The sequence below is a fragment of the Zalophus californianus genome, chromosome 12 (assembly GCF_009762305.2).
Source record: "Zalophus californianus isolate mZalCal1 chromosome 12, mZalCal1.pri.v2, whole genome shotgun sequence".
Classification (NCBI taxonomy): domain Eukaryota; kingdom Metazoa; phylum Chordata; class Mammalia; order Carnivora; family Otariidae; genus Zalophus; species Zalophus californianus.
The window spans coordinates 20479044-20493531 of NC_045606.1; the positions used below are offsets into that span (position 1 = coordinate 20479044).

The 14488-nt window shown below is 41.2% G+C and overlaps 1 protein-coding gene and 1 long non-coding RNA gene across 3 annotated transcripts in view; one reads left to right on the top strand and one right to left on the bottom strand.

Moving 5' to 3' along the window:
* RELN (reelin) overlaps positions 1 to 14488 on the top strand; it is a 492672-nt gene that overhangs the window by 394053 nt on the left and 84131 nt on the right. For both annotated transcript variants that reach the window (XM_027573967.2, XM_027573968.2), the window contains exons 29-33: positions 4535 to 4692; positions 6167 to 6374; positions 7545 to 7621; positions 13732 to 13890; positions 14074 to 14262. In XM_027573967.2, coding sequence (XP_027429768.2) covers positions 4535 to 4692; positions 6167 to 6374; positions 7545 to 7621; positions 13732 to 13890; positions 14074 to 14262 — 791 coding nt within the window. The remainder of the gene's footprint in view (positions 1 to 4534; positions 4693 to 6166; positions 6375 to 7544; positions 7622 to 13731; positions 13891 to 14073; positions 14263 to 14488) is intronic.
* Positions 360 to 8275, bottom strand: LOC113911407. Its single transcript, XR_003516459.1, has 4 exons — positions 8195 to 8275; positions 2550 to 2596; positions 1738 to 1863; positions 360 to 443 (listed from the first exon to the last, which is right to left on the bottom strand). It is a non-coding gene; the product is annotated as an uncharacterized LOC113911407 (long non-coding RNA).

The window sequence follows — 14488 nt, forward strand, 5'->3', positions numbered from 1 at the left end:
TGCTCTTTCACAAATAATTCTAAGCTGATTTTCTCAAAGGAGCATTTTGTCTTCCTATTCATTCTCTTAGTTCTTACCTACAAAGGAGAGATACCCGTGGCAATAGATATATGCTGGTGTATCCCTGACACTCAGCAGCATCCCGACCACTCAATATGTCATGTCATGCAGTCTGCTCTAGGTTTCCTATGCAGAATGCAAAATATTGATATCTCCTGGGGCGGGGGAGTGGGACACAGGGAAGAGGGCATGTGCTAGAAACACAGTTGCTTAGTACTCTGCAAAGTGTCTCCTCCACTGCCACCATCACCCATGCACCTCTGCACAGGACAAGCAGGTGCACAGGAATCTTCTTGGTTGGAGAGGCCGGTGCAACACCTCTCTCAAATGTGGTGATGGAAGGGGAAGGTATAGAAGCCCATTCTCCTGGTCACTCAGGCATCCTGTGAACAAAAGCAAGACAAAGAGGAAGTTTTGTTCAATGATTTAAATGGTCAAGCCACACTGTGGTTTATTTCTAGTAAAATTGCGTAAAATTAAACTGTCTTTTCCTCAGTCATCATCTCTTCCAATCCTTCCCAGATCTTCCTGACTATCAGGTCAAAGTTGCTCTTCTAGCATTATGTCCTTCTCAATCGCAGTAGTAAGCAGGGTTGCACATTTACATTTCTTCGTTCAGGGTTTAACCAATGTGTTTCCTCACTTGACTGTGGGCTACACAATGGCAGGAACCATGTTGGGTTTTGCTTCCCATCATATGCCTAGCCCTAGCACTATGCCTGGCATGATGGAGGCACTTGATAAATGCCAATTGAATGAAGGGATGTTGAATGAGGAATAAGGACCAACAGTAGGTAGATTACCTACAGTGAAGATACCTCCCTTTTTAAAGTATGTTTTCCAAAATAAATTCAGTGTTATTAGCAAAAAAAATCATTCTTCTGCATTCTGCTGTATCTCCCTGAAAAGGCACAGATAGCACATGCACACATGTGCACACACACATTGATGGCATTAATAATTTCAAGACTATATCTCTTCCACTTTAAAAAAGAAACTGTATGGAATCTAGACATGCTTATTAGCTTAACTTTGGCCTACTTCTTTTTGTTTTTGTTGTTGTTGTTGCTGTTGCTATAGCTTAAAAATTCAAAGTTATTTCATGTTTAAGAAGAGTAAATAAAAGTAAGATACACTTGAGGCCTGGTTCTGCACACGAGAATGGATAACAGGCTCATTCTGGTTCCTGCAGCTAGATTCAATTGGAGGTTCATTTTGTAAGTGGACAGCATAATATTTTGCTTGTCTTTGATTAGCCTTCTCCATCGTTCCACCATAGTATTCCTATGTGGAGTATCAGTACCCAGAGAAGAACTAGCCCAAGGATAAAAGTTATCCAGTCTTCAGTTGACAAAGCCATTCCAGTAGTGAGCAGTGAATATCCTAATGTAGAGAGAATGATGAATTCGTGGTGCTGAATCAAGACATTCTCTGCATGCTGGGTATCTTGTAACATCGGTGTTATAAATAAAGAGCATGTGGGATCCCAAGCATAGTGGATTTTTGCTGGTATAAAAAAAGGTTTTCAAGCAAAGATTCAGAAACAGTGATGAAAAGTATCCTATTATAAAAAATAGCTCTTAGGCAAAGAATTAGAAGACATTTCAAGAAACAGGCAAGATAACTTTTAACCATCAGAAACCACTTGTTTCTGCAGGGAAGAAATAAAGCACCCACCTCACTTTGGCCTACTTCTTCTGATGGTCTTTCCATGACTGCAGTTTTTTAGTGAATTTCTTACTAGTTCTTCCTCTTATTCCAGCAACCCCAAGGTTTCTAAATTATTTGTGCTCAATTCCAAAACTGTGCAAGGGAAAGTAGGAGAGGGCAGCAGTAGGTATCAGGAACAAGACACAACTGGGAAAAATTTAAATGAAGCAAAACTTGCTTATGTCGTGATCAGTGAAAACTTTCTTGCTTTGATTTACACCTACCAACTAAAAACCACCTAGCAGAGATTAAAAGAAGGAAAAGAGGTACAATCTCTTGCCCTTTTACTTTGAAACACGGGCTCCCAGTTAGAACTCTTAGCTATGATTCATCATGTCCTGGACTCACCCTATTAACCAATAATTTGTCATTTTGTTTTGTTTTGTTTCTTTATTTAAAAATGGATTCCTTTGTGCTTAGCTCCTGAGATCTTTCACGTTCTCAAATATCTAACAGTGAACTCTGCTTCTTGGGTCTATGGGAGCCTTAGACTTGGGGGTGCCTCCTCTGTCTGGCCAGACCAGACCCTGATTCTTTCATTGTTATGAAAATTACAGTGACCCCAAGAAACAGATGGGTCAAAGGGTTTCACTTGCTCTTCTTCTACTATCAAATTACCAAAGCTTCTAGAATTCAACTTAAAGGTGAGATTCTTCAACCTTCTGAATGCTTCTGGGCCTCAACCTGAGCCTGCCTCTTTCATGAAGTAGGGCATTTGATGGAGATGCCCTCATCTGGCCCATATGGGAGAATTTTGGGTAGAGGAAAGTTGTTCCTACCTCTTTCTTTACTTTCCATGGGGCAGAAGTTGTAGATCCATGTTTCTCTGTATTATAGAAACACAAAAAGAAGAGACAAGAATGACTTCTAATCTAAGAGGACTTGTATCAGAGAATTGGCATGTTTTCCTTTTTTATCAAAGGATACTCCTATCTTTTGGGAGGGGCACAGAGGCCTTAGCATTTTCCTTAAAAGCAGCAATTGGCAAAAGCTGCTGTTCATCAATTCCATTTCCTTCCTTTGAGAGGAAAAACATCTTCACAACCTAAATAACCTTCCGACCCCAATGGGAAGAATTTTCCCAAGGTTCATGGCACAACCACTGTATTTTCTTTTTTCTCTTTCTTTCTTTTTGCTTTTATGTTTTCCTAATCTTATTTCAATTGTCTTTTGCCTTAAAAAATAAAACCAGTATATTTTGAATTAGCTTTAAAGGAAATAAAAGATGTGTTCCCCTTCCTCTTAACACACTGACGAATGCGTGCTAAGACTTGCATTAATGGGTGATTAGTCTCTGAACACTTAAACCTAGTAAACAGCATTGTGGGTCACATTTCGCAAATTTGCCAGGAGTAGGCAACTTAAAATAATGAAGAAAAATAAAATCCAGGTTTATGGTTCTGTGTTGCCAAATAATCAAAGCTATTTGAAGAGCTAGAAAGAAATGCATTCTGACACTGCCATATTATTTGCACAACAATAATGGAGAGAAGAAGGAACCGACTTTTTCTATAGTTATGTCTGACAGTCTTCATTAATCTTTAAGATTCTTTACCCTTGTTTACGAAGAAACTGAATTCACTCGAAAGTCTATAAATATTGGCAGCGAAATTAATTGGACTCCAGATAACCTAATCCATCTTCCTTCCTTGATGTCGGTAGAACTGAGAAGGAAGAGGTGTTTTCCTGGTGTGACATTATAGATGGGCACAGGTTTCCATATATTTGAGAAGAAAGAGATGTGCTGAGTGGATCGCAAAGACTGGAGAGCCACTGGGATCAGTGTTAGTCTGGCAGCCTCAAGACTGTCGTTGTGGGGGAAGAAGCACCAGGCAGCAGCCCAGCGCACTGGTGTTCCAAGGTTTTGAAGCACTGGGACCAGGTCCCTCTTTTGTTCATTGGCAGTCACCAGTATTTGTTGGCAGCCCAGCTGGTTGCTAAGAGCTCAAAGAATGCACGTCTTAGGGATTTGAAGCTGAGAGGTGAAGAGGAAGGCAACAGGTGGGAGGAGCGCTGTCAGTACAAACTTAACTCTTTCCTGCCAGGATCATGTCAGTGGCAAATAGCCAGAGTCCCCTTATGTGTCCTAACAAAGAACGGTCTATGTGAAGGTCTCAAAAATTCCTAAGTAGCCTCTTCTGAAAATGCCCATAAAATCAGTGTGATGAAAGGATGAAATATTAACTACGTGAAAGGAATGCCTTTCTGGTTTTTACTACTAAAAGCTTATGAGATGGGGGGCACCTGGGTGGCTCAGTCAGTTAAGCGTCTGCCTTCGGCGCGGGTCATGATCCTGGGGTCCTGGGATCCAGCCCCACCACGGGCTCCCTGCTTGTCAGGGAGTTTGCTTCTGTCTCTCCCTCCGCCCCTCCCCATGCTCATGCTCTCTCTCTCTCTCTTGCTTGCTTTCTCTCTCAAATAAATAAAATAAAACATTTTTTAAAAAGAAGGTCTATACAGTTTTTAAAAAAGCATATGAGATGGAAAATATACAAGTAAAAACCTATAATACGTGTCTGACCATCAAAAATCTGTATCTGATATCCTCCTGGTATTGAAAGATTTAGGCTGAAGAGGAAATCAACAAGTTTCCAGAAAGCTCTGAGAGAGACACTTTATTATGAATATTAAGTGTCCAGTCAAGTGGCCATGACTTTCAAATAAACATGAAACCTTTCTGGAATTTTTCTGAACCCTTCTATGTTTCAGGGCTTTTGTATGCAGTATTGGTATAAGAAACACATGTGTTGTTTTTCCCCAACAGTAAAACCAGATTCCGATGGATTCAGGAGAGCAGCTCACAGAAGAACGTGCCTCCCTTTGGTTTGGATGGAGTGTACATATCTGAGCCTTGTCCCAGTTACTGCAGTGGCCACGGGGACTGTGTCTCGGGGGTGTGTTTCTGTGACCTGGGGTACACCGGTAAGGCTGCAGACATGTGTCTGATGGTTTGTTTGTAAAATACTCATCTCTAGTTACTGTCTTTCATGTTACTTCTTCCAAGGAAATAGATTCTGAGGTGATTCTTCTTTAAGTCCTAGTTATAGGAATTTGCCACCCGGGCACTTGAGGTGCTAAGAGATATTTTGTAGTTTTGAGCTGCCTAAGGAAAAAAAAAAACAAAACACAGTAACATCAATTTCACTCCCTAAAGGAGATTTATTTATTAGTAATAGTGATAGTAGTTAACATTGCTTTCGGCTCTACTCTATGCCAAGCACTATATAGTAAGTGCTTTTTATATCATCTCACCGAATTCTAACAAAAACCCTGTGCCATAGGACATAATGTTATTGTCTTGTTCATATTTGAGGAAACTGAGACACAGAGAGGCTTAGTAACTCTCCCAAGGGCACGCAGCGAGGAGTCGCTGAAGCTACGCTTCAGACTCTGGCAAGTCAGTCTCTAAAACTCAAACCTAAGCTCTTCCTTGACCACTTGGCTGCAAGGGGCTCTCTGGGCTCTTCACATTGCTTTTTATAAGAAATGTAATTTTATACGTGCAAAGTAAAAGTCAGTGTCTGAAATGATAAATCCAAGACTGCCAAAAGAGAACTTTACAAGAGAAATATTTTCTGACCACAGTTACCCTTGGCTATTGCTACAAGCAAAAATAAAAAGGGAGCTGAGATTAAAGAGTAAAATTGAAGAAAATGTTATAAGTTTCAAAATCTTTGTTTAGAGTCTTTCCTAGAGGCAACTTCAAAAGGATGCTTCCCAGAGATTCAGTGCTCTGCCCTTCATCTGGCGCGTGACCAAAGACAAACATATGTCATTGCAGGCCTTCTGTGGAGTCCTGCCACTCATGGTTTCAGGGGTGTTTTTTTTTTAAAATCTGGGATTAGCTCTCCTTATTGATCCACTGATAGAAGGACAACAAAGGAGTGAATTTTATGGCGGACAAAATCTATTTTTCAGTTTGCCCACATCCTCTTGGTAGCAAGAACCATGGAGGGCGCCTGGGTGGCTCAGTTGGTTAAGCGACTGCCTTCGGCTCGGGTCATGATCCTGGAGTCCCAGGATCAAGTCCCACATCGGGCTCCCTGCTCAGCGGGGGGTCTGCTTCTCCCTCTGACCCTCCCTCCTCTCATGCTCTCTCTCTCTTTCTCAAATAAATAAATAAAATCTTTAAAAAAAAAAAAAAGAACCATGGAAATGTGTGGTTCCCAGAGTCTCTCTACAAATGAGTAAAAAATGATAGAGGTGGAATCATGTTTTTGATGATGGTAGAAGTGGCTGCATTTCTGACAGACAATTGTGGGATGCCGATTTCCATGTGGTTTCATGCCCCTAATACCTGTGGAAATGCTTCCTTAGCCCGTGCTCTGAATGTGCCTTCTAACGTATAACGATTTCAACAAAGCCTCTCTCTCCTATGTATTTCTTTTCTCGGAAGCTGCACAAGGAACCTGTGTGTCCAATGTCCCTAATCACAGTGAGATGTTCGATAGGTTTGAGGGGAAGCTCAGCCCTCTGTGGTACAAGATAACTGGGGGCCAGGTTGGAACCGGATGTGGAACGCTGAATGATGGCAAATCTCTCTACTTCAATGGCCCCGGGAAAAGAGAAGCGAGGACCGTCCCTCTGGACACCAGGAATATCAGGTACCGAGTTTATTGGTACACTTCTCTGAGAACATATTTACCATGCCTTGTGGTCTAACCTGAAAGTCTCTGTGCTGTTATTGAAGATTTACATAAAAAGGCTTCTCTGTATAGATTCTGATATGTAAAAATGAAGGATAACTTTAAGGCCATAATAAAATAGTTTCTGCAAAATTCATACCACAATTCGTTAATCAGCCTACAGACATCACTAAAGTCCGTGTGTCTAAGGTATGTCAGCTTGGTTTTCTAAAGTTCTGTGTTACTACAGTGTTTGATGTTACGTTTATATATGCCAGGTGAAATGAAGATTTTTTTTCAACTTTAAATTCTGTGTCCGAAAATGATGTGTTCCATTGATTGACATTTATTTGTATTTGCTTATTAAAAGCTGCTCCAGAAATTTAAAATACCTACACTGACACCTACTGGTAAAATAAATAACTGCTTAAATGAAATAGCACTCCTAAAATAAAACTGTACTTTTTGTCTTATCAGTTAAATTATTTGAGAATCGGAAGAAAGGAAACTCAAGAACTATTTGGAACTTCTAGATCTTGTCCTCACTAAAATCTGGGGTTCTGTGTCACGTTTTTTTCTGCCTTCGATCTCTCCCCTTCCGAGTTCTCACAGAGGTGCACCTGTTACATAGGCCCCCTCTGTTGGTTACTGTGTGCTGAGGCCTAATTTACATCACACTGAGTGTCATTTGTGAAAAATTAAACCATCTGAGTCTAAATCAGTAATATAGGTAATTATATGGCCCTAAACTAATGTAGCATTCAGCTTCTTGATGTTAGATTTTTCCTCATCCTGAATTTCCAAGAATAGTATTATCTCGATTTAAGGAATGAGCATTTCAGTGATTAGAGTAAATTACATCAGACATCACATTGAAGTAGAGTTCAACTGTTTCCTTTTGTTTAAGTCATTATTACTGTATAAAATTAATGGTTATTAAGTAACCATTTATAAAATGGTTACACAATTAGCTTGCTATATAATCTATATAGTTTCTACTTCTCATATGCCCTTTGTGTTTAAAAGTAATATTTTGGAATTACAGAAGCTTTTTTTTAATGTGTCAAAACGCAGAAGGTTAAATTTCTCCTGAACTTACCTATTTGTAAGTAAACTGAAGTTTGTGTCCCCCCCCCACCCCTGCCACAGACTCGTTCAGTTTTATATACAAATTGGGAGCAAAACTTCAGGGATTACCTGCATCAAACCAAGAGCAAGAAATGAAGGTAAGCTATTGTATTTCCTAGAAATTATAGTTACTGTGGGCAAATTACTCCTTTTTCTTCCCAGAGTTTGCCAGGATTTTGCAAACTGAGATGCTACCCTGAATCATTTCTTCTCTTCTCCTCTCCATCATTAAACGGTTAGCTGCAGAGAGCCATGATCTTTTAGGTTCCTCATCTAGATCCTTAAGCCTGGAAAGCTTATGGATCGTGTCAGAGTATATTTATTTTAAGGAATGCTGTCCCTTTATAACTTTCAAGAGGGAGGAAAAAACAGCAGAGCCTTTTACATTTAGTGTGGGACTAGAAGCTTGTTTGCAAGGGCATTACTGAATGCAGATCAGACTATTTCCTGCCCATAAACATTCTGGGGGTACTAGCATCCTTTTGTAGAAGGAACAGTTCTTGGCAATGATAATCCTTAACTTTTACTAAGCACCTATTATATGCAAGGCACTGTTCTAAGTGTTTTGTCTGTTAATTCATTTAATCTTCATCATACTTCTTTGTCATAGGTATTATTAGTCCTATTTTACAGATGTAGAAACCGAGGCACAGGTAGGTCAAGTAACTTACCCCAGATCATGCAGTCAGTAAGTAGATGAGCAGGGATTCAAGCCACTGTTGCTCGTTCCAGAATGGATGCCTTAACCACCCACATCCTTCTTCTCTCTTTGCCCAGAGCTCTGCTTTCTCTAGTCTTCCATACCATCTTCTGCCTCAGTGATTCAGTTCTGAAAGAAATGCAGAAGGCTTAGAGCATATATAAGTGGCCTATGGGAGCTCTGCAGATAGGGGATGCCCTAAGGAACCCTGAATGGGGGTTTTCCTAGCACAAAACCCATGGGCTTCTCAGATGGGTCCTCCTCCAAACCTTGATCTCATGAATGGCACATGATGAGTTGTGTAGCTTCTGAGTTTGTTATTATCTCAGGCATGACTGTGTATGACATGTTGGCTTAAACCCTGCCTGGTAGTCAGTAGAGCTACTGATAGTTCTAATGACCGATCCTGCATGTCCTCGGCCATATTGTCACTGACTGAAAGCTTTTGGGACTTTTTCTGAGTATCTCAGTACTTTTAGTCTAGTAATCATCCAGATCGTCGATTTACTGAAGCAGTAGTGGTCTAGAAACTTTCACAGACCATTTTGCGTTCCCTAATGTCTTCAACAAATGTCTATTCAAGAGTCTGCTATAAGCCACACATGTTCTAGGCTGTGCATACCGTGTCCCCAAACGTCTGATTCATCAGTCGTGTTGAGCTAGGTTATGCTGCTATCACAAACAGCCCTCTAAATCTCAGTGGCTTAAAACAGAAGAAGTTTCTCCTTTGTGCTACATTTTCATCAAGGCTCATCCGAGGTCCTCCTTCCGGCACCCAGGAGAGTGAAGCAGCTGCTGGGTAGATTCTGGATGTTGCCCGCCATGTGGCAGAGGGAAAGAGAGAGTGTGGTGAAGGAGACGAGAAGTCCAAACCACCACAGTCCAGAAGGGGAAGAAGAACCAGAGTGGCCCTCCTACCACAGCAGACAAAATCCCTGCCCCGAAGGGTACTTACCCCTTAGTGAGAGGAAAACACACAAATAAGCAAGATGTCAGATTGACAGCTAGGTGGAAATAAAGAAGCTGGTGAGGTGGACAACTGTTGACTGAGAGATTTGATTTAGATAAAGTGGTCTGGGAGGGGCACTCACTGAGGAAGTAATGTTTAAATTGAAATCTGAAGGATTGGGGTGCCCCGGTGGCTCAGTCGTTGAGCGTCTGCCTTCGGCTCAGGTCATGATCCCAGGGTGCTGGGATCGAGTCCTGCATCGGGCCCCCTGCTCTGCAGGGAGTCTGCTTCTCCTTCTCGCTCTGCCCCTCTCCTCTGTATGTGTTTTCTCTCTCTCTCTCTCTGTCAAATAAATAAAATCTTTAAAAAAAAAGAAAAGAAATTTAGAAATCTAAACGATGGAGAGGAGCCAGCAACATGATGATCTCAGGGAGAGTTTTCCAGTCAGAAGCAGCAGAGGCCACGAAGTGGCAAATTGTGATGTTAGAGAACAGAATGAAGGCTAGTGTGGCTTGGGACTCATCTAGATGAGGGGCAGGAGCCCAGGCCTATGGGGCCTTGCTAGCCACGGTAGGGAAATGGGGTCTGAGTCCATGGGTCATGGACACTAACTGAAGGCTTTGAGCCCAGGGAGCGACATAATCTGACTTAAATTTTTACAAGGTCGTCCTACAGAAATAATAAGTAGTTCAAAACACTTAAGTATTTATAGAACACGTGTTCTGCCCACGCAGAGGTGTACAGGAGAAGACAGGGTCCTGTCCTGAAGATTTGATTTTTCTGATTGGAGAGGTAGAGCATTTTAACATTTCTTTTAACCGTTGTAATAAAATTACTATAAAATACTTGGTGGTTGGAACATCGTAGCAATTGTGTACTGACTCTTCTGAAAATTACAGATCTGTGGATATGAGCTTTAAAAAAAACTGACCAGAGTAGACTGGGAGGCATCCACCTGTCATAGAGATGAAGTTCTGCTCGACACTTAACCTCTGACTACAAATGCTGTTGCCTGCCCTGCTGGGCAAATTCCCTGAGGACCTGTTTAGGAATAAGCAACTTTTTCTCAACTACTCTTGAACCATTTTCTTGAACTCCTTGCTAGCCATGTAATTCACATCCCATAGGCATTTCTCAGCCTTTTATTGAAAACTGGTTGTTAAAATGTAAATCTGCCTAAATCCTTGAACCAATCTCTTCCAGTCGATGAAAGTACAGATTTTTTTTACTTACTCAAGCTGAAGCATTAATTTACGTATTTGGAATTAAAATCAAAATTAGGCTGTTTTCAATAAGAGTGGGCAGAACACAGATGGGGTTGTAATTTAAAAAGAGAAATGTGGTACATGCCCGAAACACTTGGGAGATGAGCTAAAATGGCTTTGTTTTTTTCAGATGCGCAGTGTGTCAGATGACACAGCTAAGGGGGCTCAGCAATTTATATAAAATAGAGATACTGCTGTTTCCCTTTCTTGCATTCCTCCATTGTTTCATACTTCTGGAAGGCCCTCCTTTATTGTCCTTCGGGATTGGGTCCTAATCTCTGCAGACCTGGTTGTGTCACTCCTAAAAAAGCTAATGAGAAGAAGGGCTGCAAGCAGAAACCAAATGGAATATGGACCGCTTGAGTCGTGTTTCTCATATACATCTGCATCCTCTACGAAGCTTAAAAGGCAGATTCTGATTCAGCAGGACTGCGGCGGTATGCTGCATAACAAATTACTCCAAAACGGAGTTGTTTAGCGCCGCAAACATCAGTTATCTTCTAGTTTCTGTGAGTCAGGAATTCAGGAGCAGCTTAGCTGGGTGGTTCTGGCTCAGGATCTTACATAAGGTTGCAGACAAGACAAAAGCCAGGAGAGGGGCACTCATCTAAAGACCCATGCTGGGCTGGCGGATTTATTTCCAAGAGGCCTCAGTTTCTCACTGGGTGGACCTATCCATAGGCTGCTTGAACGTCGTCCCTACTACCTGTCAGCCGGCTCTCCTCAGAGCAAGAGATCCATGAGAGAGCACAAGGAAGAAAGTGCAAAGCCTTTTGTGGCCTAGTCTCAAAAGTCACACACTGTCATTCCTACCACATTCTATATATTGCATGCAAATTACTAAGTCCAGCAGCACTCAAAAAAAAAAAGAAAGGGGGGGATTAAACTCTACTTTTTATTGAAGGAAAGAATGTCAAAGAATTTGTGGACATGTTTTAAAACCACCACAAGTAGGACCTGTTCCCAGGTGATGCAGGTGCTGGTCCTTGGACCATACTTTGAGTAGAAAGTACTAGAAAGGACTAGCCAGTGAGATTTTATTCTCATGATGCTTCCTTTCTGGTACTGTAACCTACCTTCTGAATAGGTCACCCCCAGATAGATAACTATCTAAATTATTCTCTCTCTCTCTCTCTCATCTTATTAAATATAAACCATATCAATGCAAATTAATAGCCACAAGAAAAACTAAAATTTGAAGTGTCTGCTCTCTCAGCCACCCAAATTCACATTAAAAGCCAATAGGACATATTCTGAGCAAACGCCAAAGGTTGGAGACTGGGGTTTTGCCAAAAGTTCCTCAACTTAACTAGAATAAAGACTAGAAACAGACTACCTTCCATTTTCTTCATGAACTTTACTGTGACTCTCTTCCTCCAACACATGGGTCTATAGCCAGCCACCCACTGAAGCTTTAACTGCCAATTTCTACACTTATTTCCATCTTGCTCTCTCCCCAGAGAATTCCTGTTCTTTGAGCTATTTTTATCCTCTCATTATAAATGATGGTTTCTTCTATTTTAAATACGGTAAGATTAATTCTCCCAAGAGTTCTAATTTTTTGCGTATTAGTCATTGTTGTTCCTCACGTCTTCCCTTCTCAGATGTGGTGACAATAACTCCATGTGCTAACAATTAGCCTTAAAAGGCTGTCTTTGGGTTCTATATTTTATCCTAATAGTTCCTAAAACTTAATTTTAGTAAACTCTTTGTTGCCCAGCATGATAAAAGGATTGATTTCTTCCCATCAGTCAGTAATGGGGAAATTAAAAAGTTACCATATGTTTCATGAATGATTTAAAATTTTTCAAAAAGGTTAAGATATAACACAATTAATATAACAAATACAATTTTCCTGAACATAATTTCTGTGAATACTCAGAAAGTACTTCAGGGGGCGCCTGGGTGGCTCAGTCGTTAAGCGTCTGCCTTCGGCTCAGGTCAGGATCCCAGGGTCCTGGGATCAAGCCGCGCATCAGTTGGGAGCCTGCTTCTCCCTCTCCCACTCCCCCTGCTTGTGTTCCCTCTCTCGCTGTGTCTCCCTGTCAAATAAATAAATAAGATCTTAAAAAAATTTTTTAAAAAAGTACTTCAGTGTACCCAGTCACAATTATGAGTATGCAGTGCCAGTCTTAGGAACAGTTACAGAATAGGCAGTTAGATAGATGCCAAGAAAGCCCTCTGCCCCTCCCATCAATAACAACAGATGGATGGATGGATGGATAGATAGATAGATAGATAGATAGATAGATAGATAGATAGATAGATAGATGATAGATGATAGATAGATGATAGATATCCTGTCGATGCCCATCATTAGCTTTTTTTTTTTTTTTTTTGCATTCAACCTTACCCTTTCCCTGTCCTCTTTTAAAATGAAAAAGTTTCGGGGCACCTGGGTGGCTCAGTCAGTTAAGCGTCCAGCTCTTGATCTCAGCTCAAGTCTTGATCTCAGGGTCGGGTGTTCAAGCCCCATGTTGGGCTTCACCCTGGGTGTGGAATCTACTTAAAAAAATTTTTTAAATAAAAAAGTTTCCAGGAGAGGTAGCAGGGGCAGTGCATATGGTCCTGTAACTTGAATGTGCAGGTCACTAAATCATGTCCCTGTGCTAGCAGGTGGAGGAGGGACATTGGGCAGATGGGGTGGGTAGAGAGGGAAAGGTTGACACAAAAAGGAGAGTAGAACTAATATTGAATGGGAGTGAATTTTCTGCTTTGCCATTTAGTAATTCGACCTCACTCCTGCTTCAGTTACCAAAGCCTGACAAAGTATGAAGGGCCAGTGAAAGGATCCTTCTGCGTAACAGAATTTTCAGATTGGGCCCTGTTCACTGACTGGTGCTTCGGCAGAAAAGAGCCCGACTAGATTTTGTGCTGGGGAAATTGAGATATTTCTTCTGAGTGTATAATAATGAGATGAGACTTGGTAACGTTCAGGACAGAATCTAAAATTCAAATACATGATCTGCAGTGGATTTTTATGTCCCCCTTATCAGCCCACTCATCATTCATACAAAGCTGAATAGTCTTTAAAAGAGCTTATGTCTTTGCTTTTGTTTTTTTCTTCTTTGTCTTCCATTTCCTGGGAGCTGGTGCACTAGAAACTGTCAAGGAATTGATGAGCCTTCAGGTCTACTAATTCATTCCCAGGAAGTTAGGTGAATGTGCCCTCGTTCTATAAGATGCAATTTGAAGTTTCTGCTGCAGTCTTTCCATTTAAAAAATACTGTTCCTTGCCCTTTTTTGCCTCTAGGAAAGCTGTCCAAGTAACTGGATTTATGTCTTTTAACTCAGGGCTTGTTGTTCAGTATTCAAATGACAACGGGATACTCTGGCATTTGCTTCGAGAGTTGGACTTCATGTCATTTCTGGAGCCACAGATCATTTCCATTGACCTGCCACGGGAGGCGAAGACCCCTGCCACAGCTTTTCGATGGTGGCAACCCCAACATGGCAAGTTACTGCTCACTCCACCCTTCCCGGTGACCTTGAGAGCATATGGTTAAAGCCGCATTGTACCGTATGCTTCTTAATTTGCTGTCAGTTTCCTAGACAATTTGATTTAAAAGCATAGTCATAAAGATATTCATATAGCTACATAACGAACTTTCTCTGCCTTTATTCATCGGATTTCAGGGAAACATTCAGCCCAGTGGGCCTTGGATGATGTCCTTATAGGAATGAATGACAGCTCTCAAACTGGGTTTCAAGACAAATTTGATGGCTCCATAGATTTGCAAGCCAGCTGGTACCGAATACAAGGAGGTCAAGTCGGTATTGACTGTCTCTCTATGGATACTGCTCTGATATTCACTGAAAACATAGGTATATATTTTCACCAGATAAAGGGAGAATATTTAATTAACTAGAGGACTAAGTTAACTAAAACCCAAGAGGAGACTCTCTAATGCAAAACTGTGTACATAACTGCCTGGGCTGAGGGAGACTCTGGAAAGAAAGGAGTTGGGTTGACTTGTAAAATAACTTGGTGCATCCAGCTTGCCTTAGAACCGTCCTTCGTGCATGATCTAACTAAGGTTTCCTAAAAGAG